Source organism: Carassius auratus, unplaced genomic scaffold (genome assembly GCF_003368295.1).
Source record: "Carassius auratus strain Wakin unplaced genomic scaffold, ASM336829v1 scaf_tig00216571, whole genome shotgun sequence".
Lineage (NCBI taxonomy): Eukaryota > Metazoa > Chordata > Actinopteri > Cypriniformes > Cyprinidae > Carassius > Carassius auratus.
In genome coordinates, this window is record NW_020528639.1 from 283,265 (window position 1) to 302,737 (window position 19,473).

A 19,473-nucleotide genomic window follows, 5' to 3' on the forward strand; every position below is an offset into this window, starting at 1 on the left:
ACTGAAATTAAAATGATCTTAAACTAATATTATATATTATAATAAAAAAATTCTATATCTATGATAAAATAACGCTGCCTTTTATAATACCTTTAATGCTAACTGTACAGGATGGAAGTACTATAAATAAAGGACATCCAGCAGACAGCTCACAGTAATCAGAATCAGAAATTGTGCATTAGGGTAAATTACTAGATGCGTGTCTTATGATGTATTCTAGGTTTTAAACCCATGTCAGACTTTGAATGTTTACAGTGTATTGAATCTTGCTCTATAGTCCGAATGAACAAAGAGAAGGAGAAGGAAAGACACTAACTCACTCATAGATCTGTGACCAAGAAAGTAAACACTCTGCAATAAACGCCTCACCTGGAAATCTGGTGTGGCGCTCTTATCAAAGATAAACATGCCACATTATTCTGTTTCGACCAGAGGTCATTTTCTGAATAATGACAATCAATGGGGACAGAATAACATACATAACTTAGATATCTTTTTGGGCTGTAAGTATCTAACATAAAATAAATGTTATCTTCCACATCCGTTCATTTCCTGAGACTGATGCGAATGCCTACCTGCACGTACAAAGAACCCCCCCCCCCCCCCACACACACACACACATTTTAACTATCCCATAAAAAAAGCTTTCTTATTTAAGCTTAATTAAGCTCAAAACTGAAGTTGAGCCACTTAGATCACATGGGCTGTTTTACTGATGTCCTTACTATGTTTCTGGACCTGGGAACATTACAGTTACATTGGTGTCTATGGAGGCTCAGAGAGCGCTCACATTTCATCAAAAATATCTTAATTTATGTTGTGAAGATGAACAAAGGTCTTACATGTTTGGAACGATATGAGGGTGAGTAATTAATGATATCATTTTTATTTGGGGGTGAACTAACCCTTTAAGCTATTCCAGAATCAGCCATTACATAGTGCAGTGAGGCCTGACCTCTGCAGGTAGAAGGTACTCACTGCACTTATAGAACTTGTATTAGAAAGAATAAATTAAATTAAATTAATTAAATTAAACTAATCAACAGATTCACTAACTTGGAGTTTAGGACTGGTATTTTAAAAACCCTATCATCACCACAAAAGCTTTTACGTGCAAAACATGAAAGCAGACAAGCAAGTTATGATAGGTACAAATTGTTACATTTTTGGACCATATGTGACAATGTTTCAGTAGCCTATGAATGCACTTCAGCAGTTGGATAATAATACTGTAAAGCATCTCAGTAATGTGTAGTTTCCTCTCAGCTGTGTTAAAACGTCCTGTTGTTGATTCTATTTAACGAGAGTCTGTAGATCTGTAGATCGTCATCTTATTAGTTTAATATTATTGGTGACTGTAATTGAGATGTCACGTTGCATGATTTGTGTTTCAGCTTCATGGGAAAATTCCTGAGTATGCAAAGACATCTCACTGCAAAACACACTAAAGTTATGCATGTGTATAATTGCTACCTTTGTTTGAAACTTGGATGGCTTTGCTGGTAACAGGTTCTTCAGTATGGCTGCTGGGTGAATTTAAATTGTTTGGTGCCTGGTGAGAGATTTATGACGCTGCATCACAGTAATAAGTACGAGAAAGACTTCAGCCTTCATTAGCCGAATGATAGCAGACAGATTTATTTTTCTTGCCTCTGGGACATTTTGACCAGTGATGAAAAAAGCAATAGACGGTAAAGACATTTGAGAGATAATTTGACAATTTTCCCATGCACAGATCTAGACGGCCCTGAAGAACAGAATTTTTCAAAGCCCTCCCAATCACCCACATTAAATGCCATTCCCTTGCTTTATTTATTCATTTTTGTAAGGATCTTCAAGAATGCAACGAGAGTCAAAAAAAAATATCTTATTTTTTTATATGAAGCCTATATTTTACAGTTTTTCTCAGTCACTTTGGTGCATTTCTCAAATCAGAAACTTGTACAACCTCCACATCATCTATTCATTTATACACATCATAAAACCAGTTTCTCATTCTTTTGAACAAGTTGTGATTGCTTTTGTACATTCATGCAATTGATTATGTATATTTATCTGCGGTTTCCTATAATCATTTGCTAATGTCATGTCGCTCAAAATGTATTATATAGTTTTCTGTGCAACAGTCTCACCCCTCAAAACATCTAATCTTTAGTTCATCGTATAAGTCATTAAATGCAAAATGGTTAATCTAGTTTACCATAAACTGCCAAGCACACTTTTTATTTTTTATTTTACAAATTATTAGACCTTTTGTCAATTTGGCATGAATTATGCAAGTAAATCTTGACTTATGAAGAGAATGTAGATGATAAACCTTATGGCATACATAAGCATATGGCATACTGTTCAATACAGTAGTTTACATCATCCCTCCAGAGTACACTGTTATATTGACAACATGACTAAACAATTTTACTGTCTTATCCATAAACTATGACACAAGGACTTGTCATTCTGATGGCACTGACATGTTCATCGACAGATATTTATTTTTGAGAGATGAACTAAGGATTTTGAGCAAGAGTCTGGCTTTTGCAGGTAATCCATGGTGCTTTGCTATTTGTACGAGTTGTTTTGAGAAATGCACTTACTGTTTTGCAAATCTCAAGGATGATTCGAGAAATGTACCAAAGCAACTGAGAAAAACTGTAAAGCAGTGCTTACCAAACAGGGCTACAGTTTAAAAATGAATCACCGTTAAATGTCCACTGCCTGCTAAATGACATCCAGTCTTAAGTTAAAAGGAACACATTTCTGGTTTAGTACAAAACCTTGCAATAGTTCTCACTGAGACTGAGATACAATAAAACAGATCAGATAAGTGATGTCTTCACGCGGCTTGGCAATCAGCTGAGAATGCAAAGTATGTCTACTATGTACCTCTTGCACTTAGTTGTTTGCCTGGAGCTCTTTTAGTCTACGGGGGAAGCTAAGAGACAATCAAATACCAAATTTATAGTCACCAGGGCTACAATTCCATCCTGCATTGTTAAAAACACGTAACCCTGAGAATAAAGGGTCTGTTTAGTGGAAGGAAAATGTATGCTCATTTTCATTAAGGCTCTCTCTTACCCCTGTGGCACACAGACTGTCAGACAGGACAGGAAGTGAAGGGACTCCACTGGACTGGTCTGGGGATGAAGTAGGAAGAATTTCTGCAGACAAGGAATGTCTCGTCCTCCACATGACCTTTAGAGGTCAGAATATTCTCTGTATCTCTCTTAAAAAAAAAAAAAATAATAATAATAACTGTGCTACTTTAACTCACTTCCCAGAATCCAGGACTGAGTATCATCTGTTGTTACTAGTTTGTTTGAAGCTACACTATTACCATGCATTTGTCTTTTTTTCTTCAGCTTTTTCCAGGGGCGCTGCACAAGATCCCGGGCCCTATGCATAGGCAGTCCTAATACACCCCCCCTTGAAAATATATATTCCAGACTTTTCAAGGGCCCTCTCTTCCTTTGGGGCCCTGGTAATCAGTACTGGTTTTACCCCCAGTCCGATGCCCCTGGCCTTTTCTGTTGTTACAGGGTAAAACTGACCAAATACAACAAATATGTACTGATATATAATAACAATTATATTGGATAAAAGTCTTATTTGAAAGGAAAATACGTGGTTAATTTTGAAAGTTTATTTTTTTTATTTTTATTTATTTATATTTTTATGTTTTTGAAAGAAACCTTGTCTTATGCTCATCAATGCTACATTTATTTGATAAAAAATACAGCAAAAAGTGTTATATTGTGTAATATTATTATAGGATAAAATAACTGTTCTCAATTTTAAAATGTTATTTATTCCATTTATTCCACATATGACAATCTATTATTATTTATCATAAATGTTGCTTAGCTCAAACATTTACAAATATTTTTTTTTTTACATGACTGAGATCTAAAACATTAAAAACAGCTAAATAAACGGTTGAATTCCCTCGCTAGAAACACCTGAAACTGACCATTTACCTTCAAGTCAGACCTTTTAAAAGTCACGGCATCCTCAAAAGAAAAAGGAAAAAGAAAAGACACTGTGCTTTGTGATATAAATTATTTATTTACATTACAGAAAAAGGACCCCATCAAGACAAACAAATTAACTATTGGAAATATTACCCATACATAACCAAATAACAGGACTTGTCCTATCACGGCGTCCTAAAATTCTCTGTTTTTTGTGTCCTGTGCCACAGGTGCAAGGCATCGTGTGTAGAACCCATCATCCTCCATTATATCTGCACCGTCGTCCTCCGTCCCTCTGTCCCATCATCCAGCAGAATGCAGTGTCTTTATGGGGACGGAGAGCCAGTTTCTTCTTTTCTGTCCTCTGTCCAAACTACATTTCCCATGATTCTCTGCTCACGGGCTCAAATGAGGCGGGTGGAGGCGCGCAGGGTGTTTTCAGAGTTGTAGTGCATTGTGGTCTGCTTCTGTCGGTTGATTCTGTTGGTCCGTGGGCACTTCCTGCAGAGGAAGGAAGCGAAAAGGACATCCTTATCATACATGTAACTTACCTCCACCAGGCAGCTCTACGTTATTTATAGTCAAAACAATGCCTGGAAGGAAAAAACTCATATTTCAGAGCTTAAAAAAAGCCTTTGTTATAAAAATAGCTTCTTATGTAGAGTTTGGAGAGTGGAAGTTTTTAAAGGAATGTTCCATGCATTCTTCTGCATCAGTATTCATCACAGTTTTCCACTGATATGACTTGAAACCGCACAACAGCTCACAGACTCTAAAGGGCTGTTTCCTTTACTGAGAAGAGAATAAATAAACAAATACTGACAATGAAGCTTGCTTAACAATGATTCCTTATGTATATATTTCTTGGCCCATACAAATTTATTCTGACAAATACTTTTTGACTGGAGTCTTCAAGTAATGTTATTATGATTTTATTCATAACATCTTGTAACAAAAGCACTATCCATTAGTTTGGGTGTAATATATTTGAGTGCCACTAGCGACACCAAATGGAAAAGCAATCTGTGAAAACAATATTTGCTCAACCAATGGCATGAGTTTAGAAATGAGTACTCATTTGTCCAAACAATGGAAGATGGGCTAAGAGTTAGATGTAGTTTTTTTTTTTTTTTTTTTTTAAGAAACAATCGTTATTTTTGGAAATTTCAGGTCAGGTTTTTGGGACTACTGTTTTGTAAGAAGTCTCTTGTGCTCACAAAGGCTGCAATTATTTAAACAAAAATACTGTAAAAACAGCAATACTGCGAAATATTATCACAATTTAAAACAACTTATTTTCTATCTGAACACATTTTTAAAATGTCATGTATTCTTGCATTTAATTACTTCAGAAATTATTCTAATATGTTGATATGGTGCTTAATAAATATTTGTTATTATTATCAATGTTGAAAACAGTGAAATACAACTCTTTTGTAACATCATAAAGGTCTTTACTGTCACTTTTGATCAGTTTAATGTGTCCTTGCTGAAGTATTTCTTTCAAAAACAAAATATTACTGATCCCAAAATGTTGAAAAGGTTGTATATCTAGACTGAAGACTATCTGAGGTCTAATAATACATCAGTCACTTCTACAATCTCTCATGAAATGTCTACATAACAAACTTTTTTGATGTGAAAAGTAAATATTAAATAGACGGATGAGTTATTTAGTGCTGCCAGTGATTTAGATTTCACTACCCCCACACACACACACCCTTCGACAATGACCTTTCACGGAGTATAAAGTGTGTTATTCTGCAGACTCCTGCTGGCAGGAACTCTCACTCTATAAAGAGCTGTGAGTGTGTGCGATCTACACGGGAGGTAGCGGTCCTCTGCTTTGCTTCGCAGTAGCACAACGTGTGTGATATGATGCTGTGGTGTGTGTTTATACTCACCGGGTGATACACAGCACCACTACACATATGATGGCCACCTGCAGAGTCCCAATAACAGATGCGATGAGGACATAGCGGAGCTTTCCAGAGCCAGGCACCACATACAGCACATTATACTCTTTAGTGTCACACTGTGGACCGCTGAATCCTGAGTGACAGCTGAAGAAAAGAGGAAGAAACACAGCGTTATGTCCTTGTTAGATTTAGGTTGTTTTAGAGAGTCTGCTCTCTCTGTAATATCTCTGTTCACACACACATACAGTGCTCCTCGCTCTCAAAGTCTTTCCTCAGAAACACCTGCTGTTTTACTGCAGCACCTGCCAGAGAGACTCTCCTGTTCTGTCTATTCAGTTCTCTCTAGTATCCTTTAATTTGTTTTTCGGTGACTTCAATATGAGTTTCGCAACCTGAGCAGCCAATTATTTTTTACTAAGCTGATGTGTGCAGTTTTCCTGTTTAATACCATCTTCTGTCCCAGTTTGATCTGTAGAAATGACTTGTAGATTGACAATCAACCTTTGGACAACGTTTGTTTTGGGGCAGCACTGGGGTCTGTTTGTGTTTTATGGTCTTAGCTTTAGTTAACTATCTGTATATCTATCTATATATAGTTAACTAAAGCTAAGACCATAAAACGTAAACATATTTTATTTCAGCTAGTTGCCAAGAAAACATGTCTTGTTTGCATTTAGTTTAACTAAATAAAGCACTACATTAAGGCCACAATAAACCAAATAAAAACTATACAGGCATCACCTAATAAAAAAATCTAAAAAACACAACAAAATTACTAAATCTTCAAAATGAAATTAAAATGGAAAGCATACAGACAAATTCAAATATAATATTATTTCGATGGTACTAAAACAACTGAAAAAAGGGGAGTGTTTTTTATTTATTTATTTATTTAAATGTGGCAGATCTAGGTTTGAACACTAGGGGGAGACAAAGATCTGCGATATTGTGTTACATACACCATCACAAAAGGTGTGTGCGCAAACACACACTGATTCACAATGTATTTTTGTAGACAGGATACGCTGGTGTGATCAGACACATCATGAGTTTGTGTGTGTACCTGCAGGACGGTGTTGAGAGCATGTTGGGATATTCACAGTCTCCGTGAACACAATAGTTCTTATAGTGCTCAGGGCAGGGGATGTACAGCCCTCTCGCCACCTCTGAAACCTCAGGCTTCTCCTCTAGAATTCAAACACAGTGGGTCAGAACAGCTAAAAGTCAAGGGCACTTCAGAACCACAGGACAAATATATCAAAAACAGCTTTTTATAATTAAACACACCCACCTGTGTAGTCTGTCCTGGCATACTGTCCATCCCCTGCTTTGGTGCCTGTAATCATGTCGCCTACAGGATAAAAAAACAAATTCAGATGATAAAATGAACAGATCTGCTGGTTACATAATACAACATTGTTTTTTTCCCTCTTCATTTGTACATTGTCATTTTGAAGATATCATCTGGGAAATTGCTATATTCTAGCGACTAATGATCCTATGTACTCGAACGAACTTGATTATGTAACATTGATTTATAATGTTCATCTTTACATGTGTTCTTTGTTGTCTTATATAAATGCAAATTGAATGGAAGAAGACATCATGCCACAATGTAAGGAATTAATACATTATATAAAGTAATCATAAGCCTGCTCTTCTTACCCTGACAGTGACCGAGGAATTTGACCTCGATTCGTTCCTGCCGCTGACATGACGCCTCTTTTACCTGGCAGGGGTTGTCATAGGAACGGCCGTCTGACGCGCACACGGGGTTAAAACTGATGTGAGAGCAGTCGATGTTACAGACGCACCTGTGTCGTGAGAAACAGCATAGTAAATGCCAATTACTGAAAAAATCAAAGACCGTGAAAAAGATCATTAAACAAGTGTCACACCTTGTTTGATCAAGCTGTCAGCCAAGAAAAACACTTCAAACATGCAAACCAGGGACTCAAAATAATTGCTGGAGGGGATTCGGTGTTGCAACCCTGATATTGATACAAAAACTTGAATATTCAATTAAAATTTTCAGGCCTTCTTTGGAAGTAATGCACTTTTTGGCATTCTACCAGTTTTTATTAATATTTTAGGAGAAGGAGGAGGAAACAGTGCAGAACTGTCACAAGCAGATTAGAAGGCTGGTCGCTCATCGAAGGTTGGGAAACAATAAACATTTCCTGATTCAATTTGGATTCACAAGCTCTGAGTTTGGTTGAAAACAGATTCATTTGGGTATATATTTGGGTTATGATGTTAATTTTGTGTATATATGATTATGAAGGACAGTGTTTTAGATTGAAACAATAACTCTTTTTTTTTTTTTTACAATTTATAAAAAAAAAAAAATCCTGTCAGGACATCATTCATCAAAGATGGCTGACAATTAGCAAACAGTTTTGATTGGCTGTATGGTTTTATTCTGGGCAAGAACTCCCTGTGCATCTATGTAGCCTATCATGGATAAGAGCGGGGAGATCAGCAATAACCCCCTCTAGGGTAAACAGAACAGAACCAACATAAATGTATTGCAGCTATCATTGCTGTTCAATAATTAAAAGTGCACATTTTAGAAATTAGTCTGGTTCAAAGGAGAATCAGAAGACCGAATTCAGACTGGATGAGAGGAGGAGCTGGGGATGGAGGAGGGTAATTAGCTATTGAGAAACTAAAAACTGCTGACAATATTAAAAGGACTTGTATATGAATGTTGAGATGGGCGTTGTATGTCTACAGGTAGACATGGATCAGCTGAGAGTCAATTGATGCGAGCTTGACTAACGTGACCTGCCAGAACTTACACTATGCTTGATTATTGTGAAATATTATAAATATGAGCTTTCTGCTTAACATTTAAATACTTGGCTAGTGCTTGCTGTAGCAGTTGCAGCACGCTTCAGAAACCCTCCACCTTCCCCAGCTCCACCTGCATATTTGTATTGGCAGTAGCAAGTCTCAAGAGAAAACAAATCAACACTTGCATGTATATAAGCCTCCTAAATTCTCAGAGAATTGTCATAACAGTAATATATTAATATAAATATTGATGGGAAAGCTGAATTTTCAGCATCATTACTCCAGTCTTCTGTTTCACATGATCCTTCAAAAATCATTCTAATATGCTGGTTTATTGGTGATGAAACGGTTCTTGTTGTCAAATGTTGAAAACAGTTGTGTTGCTTTATTCATTTATTTATTTGAAGAAAAGGTATACATTATAACAAATAAAAATATAAATCTACAGCAAAAGTTTGTCCCACAAACAACATACTTGCCAGGAATTGACGGTTTTAAGTATTTCATGTATGCTGTTGCTGGAAGATTCAATCAATCAAACGAACACTTGTTTTTATGCCTACAAGAAAATTGCTTTTGTAAAAGCCAGTTCTGCAAAAGGTGAACATTACGGTTTTAATGTACACCTCTCCATCATGTATGAGTGTGTTAAGCTCAGCATTTTCACAGGCGTCCTGCGAGACCATAGCCCTGCAACATACACAGATTACAATGGTAAAAAATACAGGCCTCTTTACAAAAGGTCTGCATCAGCGGGAACGGCAACCTTGCATAAACATTAACTGACATTCATAATTGCCCATTTGGCTTGAGGCTGGATGAATTACCATTAGAAACAGATTAACACCAACATCAGCAATGTTTTTTTATGATGTGTCTACTCTATAAATGTTGATAAGGGTGTCAAGATTGCAAATGTAATGAGTAAAGTCTGTTTTCCATCTTCTTGTCTCAGCGTGAAGCTGGAAGGGAAAGCTCAGGAATGAATGTGGACGGGATCGAACTGGATGCTGCAGTGATTTTCAATCTATAGCACATTCTTGAGTCTATCATCTCAGGGGCTTAATGACTAGCACAGAAGACAGGCTTAGCAACTGCGAACACATCAGTGGAGAATAATACAACGCTCCGTTTCAAACGATAAGAAATGATGAGTTCCGACACTTTGATGTTCTGTCGCTCGTTTTCATGGCTGCTTCTCTTCACATACCTTCATTAACGACGGTAATGAGCACTTATGTGCGTATGGATGAAAGACGATGCTCTTCTGAGGAAATGAAGACATACAGAATCCCAGACAAAGTTTCTTACATTTATGACCTTTGCTTTTGTGTGTGAACCAATCATTCATTCATGCCTGAGAGAATCGAAAACCTGTCATCTAGTCTTCATTTGTGTATGTTCTGTGAGTTTATTGGGTATATAAGTAATTCCCAAAAGAGTTGACATTAATTTATGGTCTGAATCTTCAACGTTCAGGTGTTTCTCCTGTAGTTTCTCTCCAAAGTAAGTATGTGTTGTCTGTGTGCCACAGCAGGAACATGTTGAGCGGAAATGACAATTAAACTGCCGTTCCCAGTCACTTCTCACTGCAGCAAACAGACGACAGTATAATTATAAATCTGTCATTATTTTTGTGTATGTGTGCTTTTTTCTTCCACTTTCTTTTTTAATATATCCACCCTGCCAGTGGGCTTTAGTGATGTATGGAGCTGTTTTCTATTCTGGCACTACTGGAATAATGCAAACAGACTACAAATGTAAGATAAAAATATCTGTTTTAAATAGAGACGTTGACTGAACTGAACTGTGGCGTGGAGTCAACTCAAGGGCAGCTTTGATTGTTTGCCATTGCTAATTGAGATCTGTAATGCATAGTAATTTAGATACATCTCCAGGAACATTGAATGCGAGATAAAAACAAACGGGCACAATGATATTGAGATGTATTTATTGCGAAGCACTGGTAATGCACACACACACATTTGCTCTCTAGTATGACCGTCTGTAGTGGTCATAAAGGGTAATGTGTCTTGAGAGCATGAATATTTAATGTCAGCTCTCACATTCTCTAGGCACACACACACTGCAAATGCATTGCGCTAACAACACACACAATCACACATTCACCCAGATGCACACACACTCACACATCAAAGATTTCCTATAGCAAATCAAGTAATAATGGCTGTATGTCAGTCAAACTGAATGGTTGAGATTTCCTAAAAAATTCAGGTTGTTTGTATGATAGCCTCTGTATGTGTGTGAGTGTGTTTATCTTGTTGAGTGAGGGGATATGTCTTATTGATTTGTAAAAGCCATGTGGTTTCTCTGTTATCTAAACTTTTCCAGCATGGCCTGTGGGCTTCCTGTCTGTACAGCTGCACTTTAGTCTCCCCCTCTCTCTCAACAGCAGAATTATGATGACTGAGTCTGTACTTGGTGAGGATAAGTCTCTGTTTTGTATCTTTGATAGTTTGAAGAGTTTTGGCGTTTCGATGCCAGTGTTTCAAATGATTGATTTAGATTAATAGTGTTAACTTGGTTGCAATTGCATCCATCCATTCAGCCCTCCATCTGTCCATCCAAAAAAGGGACTTGGTGTATTTCGAGCAGATTATAATTAAAAGTTCTGTATATGTATTTTTATTTATTTATTATTATTTTTTTTTAATGTAAGGTATATTCAATATAAACTCTCATAGTCCATGCAAGTCATAAAGGGGGGGTTACAATGGTGTTTCGTGTATTCAGAGTTGTTCACAGTGTTAAAAAGATGGATTGTCGTGCTAAACCAGTGTTAATTTTGACAGGCATTTTTATGTAGTCTTAGTCTTAGTCTAGAAAATGCTTAATAGTCACATTTTATTTATTTAAAGAAGCACAATAAGACAAATACGATAGAGATACAAATTAAACTAACTTTTCAGATACTGTAGGTTTTACTTAACATGTATACACTTATTTAATGTCTTTTGTTGGTTAAAATTAATGACAGATAGATATTTAATTTGGAATGCTGTCCTTTTAAGACGGAAGGCATGCATTAAATACTGACATAAGTTCAGTTTTCTCACACCTGTTCACGTTCACTTAATCCGTAACTTACTGTATTTATGTGAGATACTCTACACGATAAACATTTGGATTGTTGTGTGTTTATCTGAGTGCTGATAACTGCTCGCGCGCTGTATATGAGAATTGAGGAAGTGGAGCGTGCGTGCGCGAGAGAGAGCACTTCTATCAGCATGATTCCGCCTATCCCGCCTTCACTAACTTTAAGTTAATCGACAACGAATTGTGACTCCAGGGAAAAACCTGACGTCTGGTCACCTCATATACAAATGGCCCTTATCCGATCGCAATCCAATGACAGGGACGCACATTTTGAAAGACAATAGCCTATAGGATGCATTTTGATTGTCCAATAGTCCTCAAATAACATTATAGTCCAGTCTTGTCTAGTTAACGAAAACACTGCATAAATTTTGTCATAATTTTATCATCAGATATTATTTTTGGCTGGTCAACGTCTCGTCTTAGTCACATAAACAAATTTGTTGTTGTCTCCGTTAATGAAATTAACACTGTGCTAAACAAGGCCAAAGTTTAAAAAAATAATTTAGAAGAATGACTGAGAATTTCTGTGCTGAAAATCTTACTTCTGGGTTGGTACAAGTTTCGGATGTTTTTTTTTGATCGTGGAACTAATGACGTAGATGAGAACGACAGTCCTTATATGAGCATTTCTCCCGGAAAAGCGCACCTCGCACACACACATTGACCAGAGGAGAGCGAGACCACGCACATCAACGCGCTTCAAAATCGTCGACAGCGCTGCATAGAATTTGTTCGAGAATGCATCCAAATAAGAGGATTTTTGGATGTGAGGGAAAGTTTACCATGTTCAGCTTCCCCAAGTGGATGCAGTTTGTTTTTCCGGGGCAGCAACGGAGAGAATCAAGTGCCTTTGTGTGTTCTGGTCATTTCAGTGACGAATGTTTTATAAACAAGGCCAAAGTCGACGCTGGATTTTCACATCTTTTGCTATTAAAACATGGAGCCGTCCCTGTGATAAAAGAGCCCATTCATGTAAGTACAATTGCATCAGATTTCTGTATTTTGTTGGAAATCAGCACATAAGTGAGGTTATGTTAATGGAAACAACATTTTTTTCCGGAAAAAATCAGAAAGCTGTATTTTTCTTTTATAAATATGATAAAACTAAAGACTTTTTGGATCTATGAAGGATGCAGTACTACTCTATAGGTACTCAAGTTTAACATGAGATTAGGTGAAACTGTGTATGTTATGTACCCTTTAACATATAATGAAAAATAACTAGTTTATTGCCTTTCTTTAACCATAGAATTACAGTATTGGCAAAATCCAATATCTGTCTGTCTACGGAGTTTTTAAAATCAAATTTATGACTTTAAGACTTTTTACCTGCACAAATAAAACTAAATACTGTATGTACACACAGGCCAAACTACGGAAGTTCTAAGCGGCCATGCATTATATTTTTTTTTCCTTTTTGTTTTCTCGTTATAACGACTTAATTTTCTCGTTATCTCGACATAACGAAAGTCGTTTTCTCGTTATAACGACTTATTTTTCTCGTTATCTCGACATAACGAATGTTTGTTTTCTCGTTTATAACGACATGACAGTTTTACTGTTGCTATAGTAACGCACTCAACTTTGACAGGCATCTGATGGACAACCATGCAGGCGCTCTTACTGTAGCCTATATTTCAGCAAATTTAGCTTCGCCTAGGTAATAACGTCTACAATACTGTATATAAATAAAGGCTGATCAATCACTGTTGATTTTTCCAGAGACAGTGCAACGAACGTTTTGTTTTTGTAATTAACATGTTTAAATGGCAACACTGCTAAATTAGAGCTGCTTGGATTAAACTCACTTTTCATTTTCCCTTTATTTGAAATAAAATTATATATAATTTGTAATTTGTTGTAGTCATTATATGATGTAGCAGATATCATGTGTGTTACAAGCTTCTGTTTGAAAAGAGCGTCCATGTGTACGTAGTGTGTGTGTGTGTGTGTGTGTGTGTGTAAAAACGATTACAACATTATAGAACAAAACTGAATTAAATTAGCCTATGGATTTTACATATGTTTAACCATAAAGATTAGTAATAAGGAAAAGAAGCACATCAGCCTACATTGTTAAATCCCGTCCTACTGTAGATAAACAGAATACAGTGACGTCAACCTTGGTTTTGATAAGCAGTTATTTTATGACACAGAAAGCATTGGTGAAACTCATGCATCTAGCAGGAACTTAATACACAAAATATTCATATTGATTCAAGCATTTAACATTTATGAATTAATTAAATGTCAGTAATGAAGACTGCACAAATTATAGCGATCACGAGGAAGGTCCGCGTACAGTAAAGTGGACAGTGTACAACACCCATCAGTTATATTCAGGTCTATAGTGCCACCTGCTGGCGCAGTTGTGTAACTTCTTAGAGAAAATTAAGTCGTTATAACGAGAAAACGAACTTCGTTATGTCGAGAAAACGAACTTCGTTATGTCGAGAAAACGAGAAAATGAAGTCGTTATAACGAGAAAACGAACTTCGTTATGTCGAGATAACGAGAAAATTAAGTCGTTATAACGAGAAAACAAGAAGAAAAAATATTATAATGCATGGCCGCTTAGAACTTCCGTACCAAACCTATAAAATCTTGATTATTTATTTGATATTTTGCTGTTACCAGTCAAATGTATATGCTGAATGTGTTAAATATTTGTATTCTTTTCTTCCTGTGAGAGGGCAGACCAGAGAAAAGCAACAAAAGTTTATATTGAATTAAAAGCCGGATATAGTTTATGATTATGAAGATTAATTCATTCCATATTAAAAACATAATTGAAAATAGTTCAGTATAATTGAAACAGATTATTCTACACAACATTTGTGTGTGCAAGGTATTGTATGCGTCCTATTTTAATGAATTTCCTGAAATCAATATTACTTCTATCTTCTTTTCTCTCTCTATTTCACACAATCAATGACTAGGGCCCTAAACAACAGCCAAACAAATCCGGTGCTTGTCACTACACACAATCAGTGCACAAACACACGCAGACATGTTATTAATGCAGCTTATAGCATTGATTTTATTTATAATCGCTCATCTCATTTTTTATTTTTTTTGTAATCCTTTCAAGTGACGCAGGAAGCTGGGAAAATGGAGCGAGACTAAAATAAGAAGGGCTGCTGAGAGAGGTAGAGTGTTTTTGGTAGAGGAACAGTGAGGTGAGTGAGTCATCTGCAGTCAAGTGTATCAGAGCAAGGGGCCTGTCATGGGACCATCCCTACAACTCAGGCATAAATGCCTCAAATCGTGCTGATATCTCCGAGGAGGGAGAGGCTGGGCTGTTTCATTCTGATGCCTCCAAACACTCTGGCTCTCCAGCCAGTGCTTGCTGAATCTTTAGTGAATCTACGGGCTGTCTTTGCCAAGGCCGACATGTTATTCCCTTCAGACACCCTGAGAGAGATAGGCAGGAGGGAGGAAGAGAGGCCTTCTTCTATTAAGATTAAAGGGTAGTCTCCTTCACTCTTGCTGGCAGTTTGAGCTGTTCACTGAAACCCAGGGCAACGAAAACCTCCTTTCCAAATCCACGGGTGGATTTTATGAGTCATGATTTTTTTTCATGTTTACAACTCAAACAGATTCTCTAGAAATGATAACTGTTTCTCTTTGAATACAACATGGAGATGTTGTTAGAAAGACAAAGTGGATGTTGAGGTTTTCTGCTTATTTTGTATCGGATATTAATGAGTTCTCATTGCTGGAGCGCTGAGGCTAAGCGGCCATTTATCAGCAATGATGAAACTGTCATAATTGGCCTTGTTTCTTGCTCATTTATTTTGGGCAAGTTCTTAAAGTTCATATTAAAAGAACTGAGATTAAAGTTAAAGTATGTGAAACACCCCGTATTGACCCCTTGTCCCATATTCCATATCCTGCTACTGACAGCACCAATCAATCTAAAACAATCTGTCTGTTACTGACCAGGGGAAGCTTTCACATCAAAGATTAAACAGTTAACTGGAAAAAAAATACTATTATTGCAAAAATGCTATTAGAAATGTTCCTTGAGCACCAAGTGATTTCTGAAGGATCAAGTGACACTAAAAACTGAAGTAATGGCTGCTGAAAATGCAGCTTTACCATCACAGAAATATATTTTAAGACACATTCAAGTAGAAAACAGTTATTTTAAATTGTAATGACATTTAACAATTGTACTGTTTTTTTTTTTTTTTTATAACTTTAAATAATGTATTTATTTACCAAATAAATGCAGCCTTAGTGAACATAAGAGACTTGCCGACATTAATGAGAAATAAAGACCATGACTATCAAGGAAGCTTTTCAAGGCAAGAATTTTATAAATAAAATTTCAGTCTGTTCCAAATTGAATACGGCTCCAGAGCAGTGTTTTTATCATGCATTTTTGTCCCCATCCACTTTCATTGTATGAAATAAAGCAGTGTGACCTCTCTTAAACATAACTACTTTAGTCATTTGCAAAGAAATAAAGTCATTCAGGTCTGGAACAACATGTGGATAAAAAATAATGACAATATTCATTTTTGAGTGAACTGTCCCTTTAAAATAACAATAAAGTTGTATTTAAATTAATTAACAAAAATTATGGCATCTTTCTTTTTTTATTCCGTTCTCGTGGTATTAGCTCTCATACAGGCTGTTTTTGTACTTACCAGACATCTTCAGCATCCACATCACACTCGGCCCCAAACTGGCAAATGTCACATGTGGACGTCTCCTTCTGTCCATTCTCCGCCGAACCCTCGTTCCCTGCTTGGATACATTAAGACAAGACAAGACCGCATAAGCTACCAAAGGTCTGATAAAGATTACTTAGGCCAAGATGAGCAGGCAGTCACAGTCTGTCTCTTTCTTCCCCACAAACATTCATAAATAGATGGAGAGACAGAGGACAGTCATAATTCTCATTCAGTCTTTGTCTCTTGCTCTCACGAGAAGTTCAAATCCCCCACTGATCTTTCCTCAGCCTCGCCCCTCATTTCATCATGATGATTTCTGATTTGCCGCTCCTGCTCCCCGGTGATAGAGGCTTCCCAGGAGCCGGAGCTTAAAGCCCCTCGCTATCGCATATCTGCCCTCATCAGTGGACGGGGAAAAGCAATCCCGTACGCCACCGAATTTAAATTACGTCTCCTTCTCAGAGGATCATCGTTCCCCTTTAGATCCTGACCCTCCATCATGAGGTGCTATTTTTAAAACTTAGACTGCAAAGACAGAGAGATGAGAAAAGAAAGGCAGGCAGATATAAGTAAGAAAAGATACAAGAACGAGAACAAATAAAATATACTGCACTTAAGTGTAAAGAACAGTATTTAAGTCACTGTTCTGCTCTATTGATTTATTTTACTTTTTTTGGTGCAGATAAAACAGTGTCAATCAACCAGTTTTCTGACAACTTTTGAGTGAATAATTCACCTATAGTTATGTGTTTTGTTTTGGAGTTATTATTTAAAATTAATCGAAATTTAGAAAATTTCAGTGAATGATTCAATGCCTCACTCTTAAAGGCAACTCCTTGTTTTGTTCAAGAACTTTCGTAACAATGTAACATGCAGAATGAGCCACTACAAAAATACCCACCACTAATACACAGACTGTCTGGAAGATGCAAAAAACACAACTGGCGAGACAAAAAAAAAAGTACAAATCAAATCAATGGGGAAAATAAATGCATGTTCTACTAAAACTATGAGTTTAAGATCATTTTTTTATTTTATTTCGTTAACGTGAACACAATTGCTAACATTAATTTTACAAGCATGAAATGATAGATCAAGCTTTGCTCTAAACACATCTCGTGTCCAGCATCATGACCGGATCTGATTACCCAGCTTCTCCCTGAGGTGTGTCTGCATGGACCCAAGGGTGTGGAAATGAGAAACGTGTCGGAGAGAAGGGGCGGAGATAGTTATCTCCATCCCCCGGTTAGACGGATCCTCTGAATCGATTTTCCCTGATCAGAAACACAGTCGATCACCAACTCCAACTCCTTCTTTTTTCATTCTGCAAACCGCTGCCAAAAGGATCCTAAATCTGACCCTGTTTGTGAATATCTAGGTCAATGATTGATTTAATATAGCAGTTTTTTTTTTGTGGATAATGTCTAAAGTCTTTTGTTGTTGTTGTTAGTGTAGAATCTTTAAAGTGCTTTTCATGTATAACGCAAAGACATTTAAGGTTATGAAACTTTCGAATGAAGCGATCTGAGCACACACTGAGCAGAGGAATAGGTTTTGCTGTAAATGGCGGAAGGAAAGGAGATACTCAAATGAACACAAGACAGATGGTGAGTGTCCAAGAAAATGGCTCTTAATGGGACAAACCTATTTGTGCAGAAACTAAGGAGAAAGGTGGGGGTGAATTTAGGGCACAACATGGGCTGTCAGACAAATGATGAATGAAGCCACCCATCTCCTGCACAGTGTATGGAAACTGACCTTCACAACAGCATAGCATTCCAGTCTGGGTCAGAGACGCTGTATATGAACTGAGATCACATGTGAAGTGAAAATGGCACCATATATATATATATATATATATATATATATATATATATATATATATATATATATATATATATATATGTTAATGTATTCAACTACAAAAATATGAGTTGTCAAGTCCTCAGAAAATAAAATATTTAGTTACCAACAATGGTATTAAAAGAAGATGCCTTTTGATTGATCTCTAGTTGATTGCTAAAGCACATCCCTAATGTTGTGGCACAAACACTTTGTGACAAACAGTGCACAATATTAAAAGTCATAAGCAATGTTTTGAAACAAAACACCCATAGCATCATTCCATACATTTTTAAATCATTGGGAGAAAAAAAGTCTCTTGAGAAAGTAAGATGATTTTGTGGCTCATGCGTAAAACGTACATGTCCCATTCACCATGCAGAAGCAGTATCATTAGCTCGTGGAGATCAGTGGAAATCCAAAGATCCTCTTTCAGGCTATCATCTTTCTGCTGTAAGCATAATGCTTCCTACATTCACTATTGATTCAAAGATGTAATGTGTCCTCTCTATATGTGGATTCACTTGACCTTTGTGTCCCTTGAGAGCTCAGCGTGTTCTTGTGTAGTGTCATCTCTTCTGGGAGTAATGGATGCAGGGTTTTCTTTCATTACATGTTTTTATTATTATTATATATATTTTTTTATTTATTGTAACATTGTATCTTCAAAATGCTAAATAATATACATGATATAATTTGACCTTTTGGAGTCTAGGGAGAGCTTTCTCATTATTCTCTTTGTTTACGCAACTGTTTAACTGTGATGTTCAAAACCCCTTCCATTTCACAGTTGGTGTGTGTGTGTGTGAGAGTTAATCTGAGCTGCTTTTCACTAGATGACCCTGGAGTTACAGTATCATCCATCCATCCATCCATCCATTCAGTCATTGTGTGCATTGCGATAAATACCACTCAAAATAATCAAGTGAAATTCATTTCCATCTCATGCTTATATATGATTTATTTTGTGCAAATGGGTTCAAAGCAAATGTACTCTGTAGAACAATCATATTTATGAGAATAGCTAAGTTAGATAATATCTGTTAGATAATAGGGCTCTTGAGGTTTTCATAGAATATTAATACTCAATTATGCACTAAAATAAACAAAATAAGAATTTATAATGGGGTTAGAAAGCATTTATTT

At 36.6% G+C, this 19,473-nt stretch overlaps 1 protein-coding gene across 2 annotated transcripts in view; it reads right to left on the reverse strand.

Annotated features, from left to right (window-relative positions):
- Positions 1-3,920: 3,920 nt before the first annotated feature.
- Positions 3,921-19,473, reverse strand: part of LOC113098507 (tomoregulin-2) — a 59,090-nt gene continuing 43,537 nt past the window's right edge. Inside the window, exons 5-10 of one of the 2 annotated variants that reach the window (XM_026263632.1) lie at positions 16,459-16,555; positions 7,553-7,701; positions 7,179-7,238; positions 6,951-7,074; positions 5,873-6,031; positions 3,921-4,469 (exon numbers count right to left, since the gene is read on the reverse strand). In XM_026263632.1, the coding sequence (XP_026119417.1) occupies positions 4,373-4,469; positions 5,873-6,031; positions 6,951-7,074; positions 7,179-7,238; positions 7,553-7,701; positions 16,459-16,555 (686 nt within the window). In that variant the 3' untranslated portion in view covers positions 3,921-4,372. Of the gene's footprint in view, positions 4,470-5,872; positions 6,032-6,950; positions 7,075-7,178; positions 7,239-7,552; positions 7,702-16,458; positions 16,559-19,473 lie in introns of both variants that reach the window. The other variant, XM_026263631.1, reaches the window with a different exon arrangement.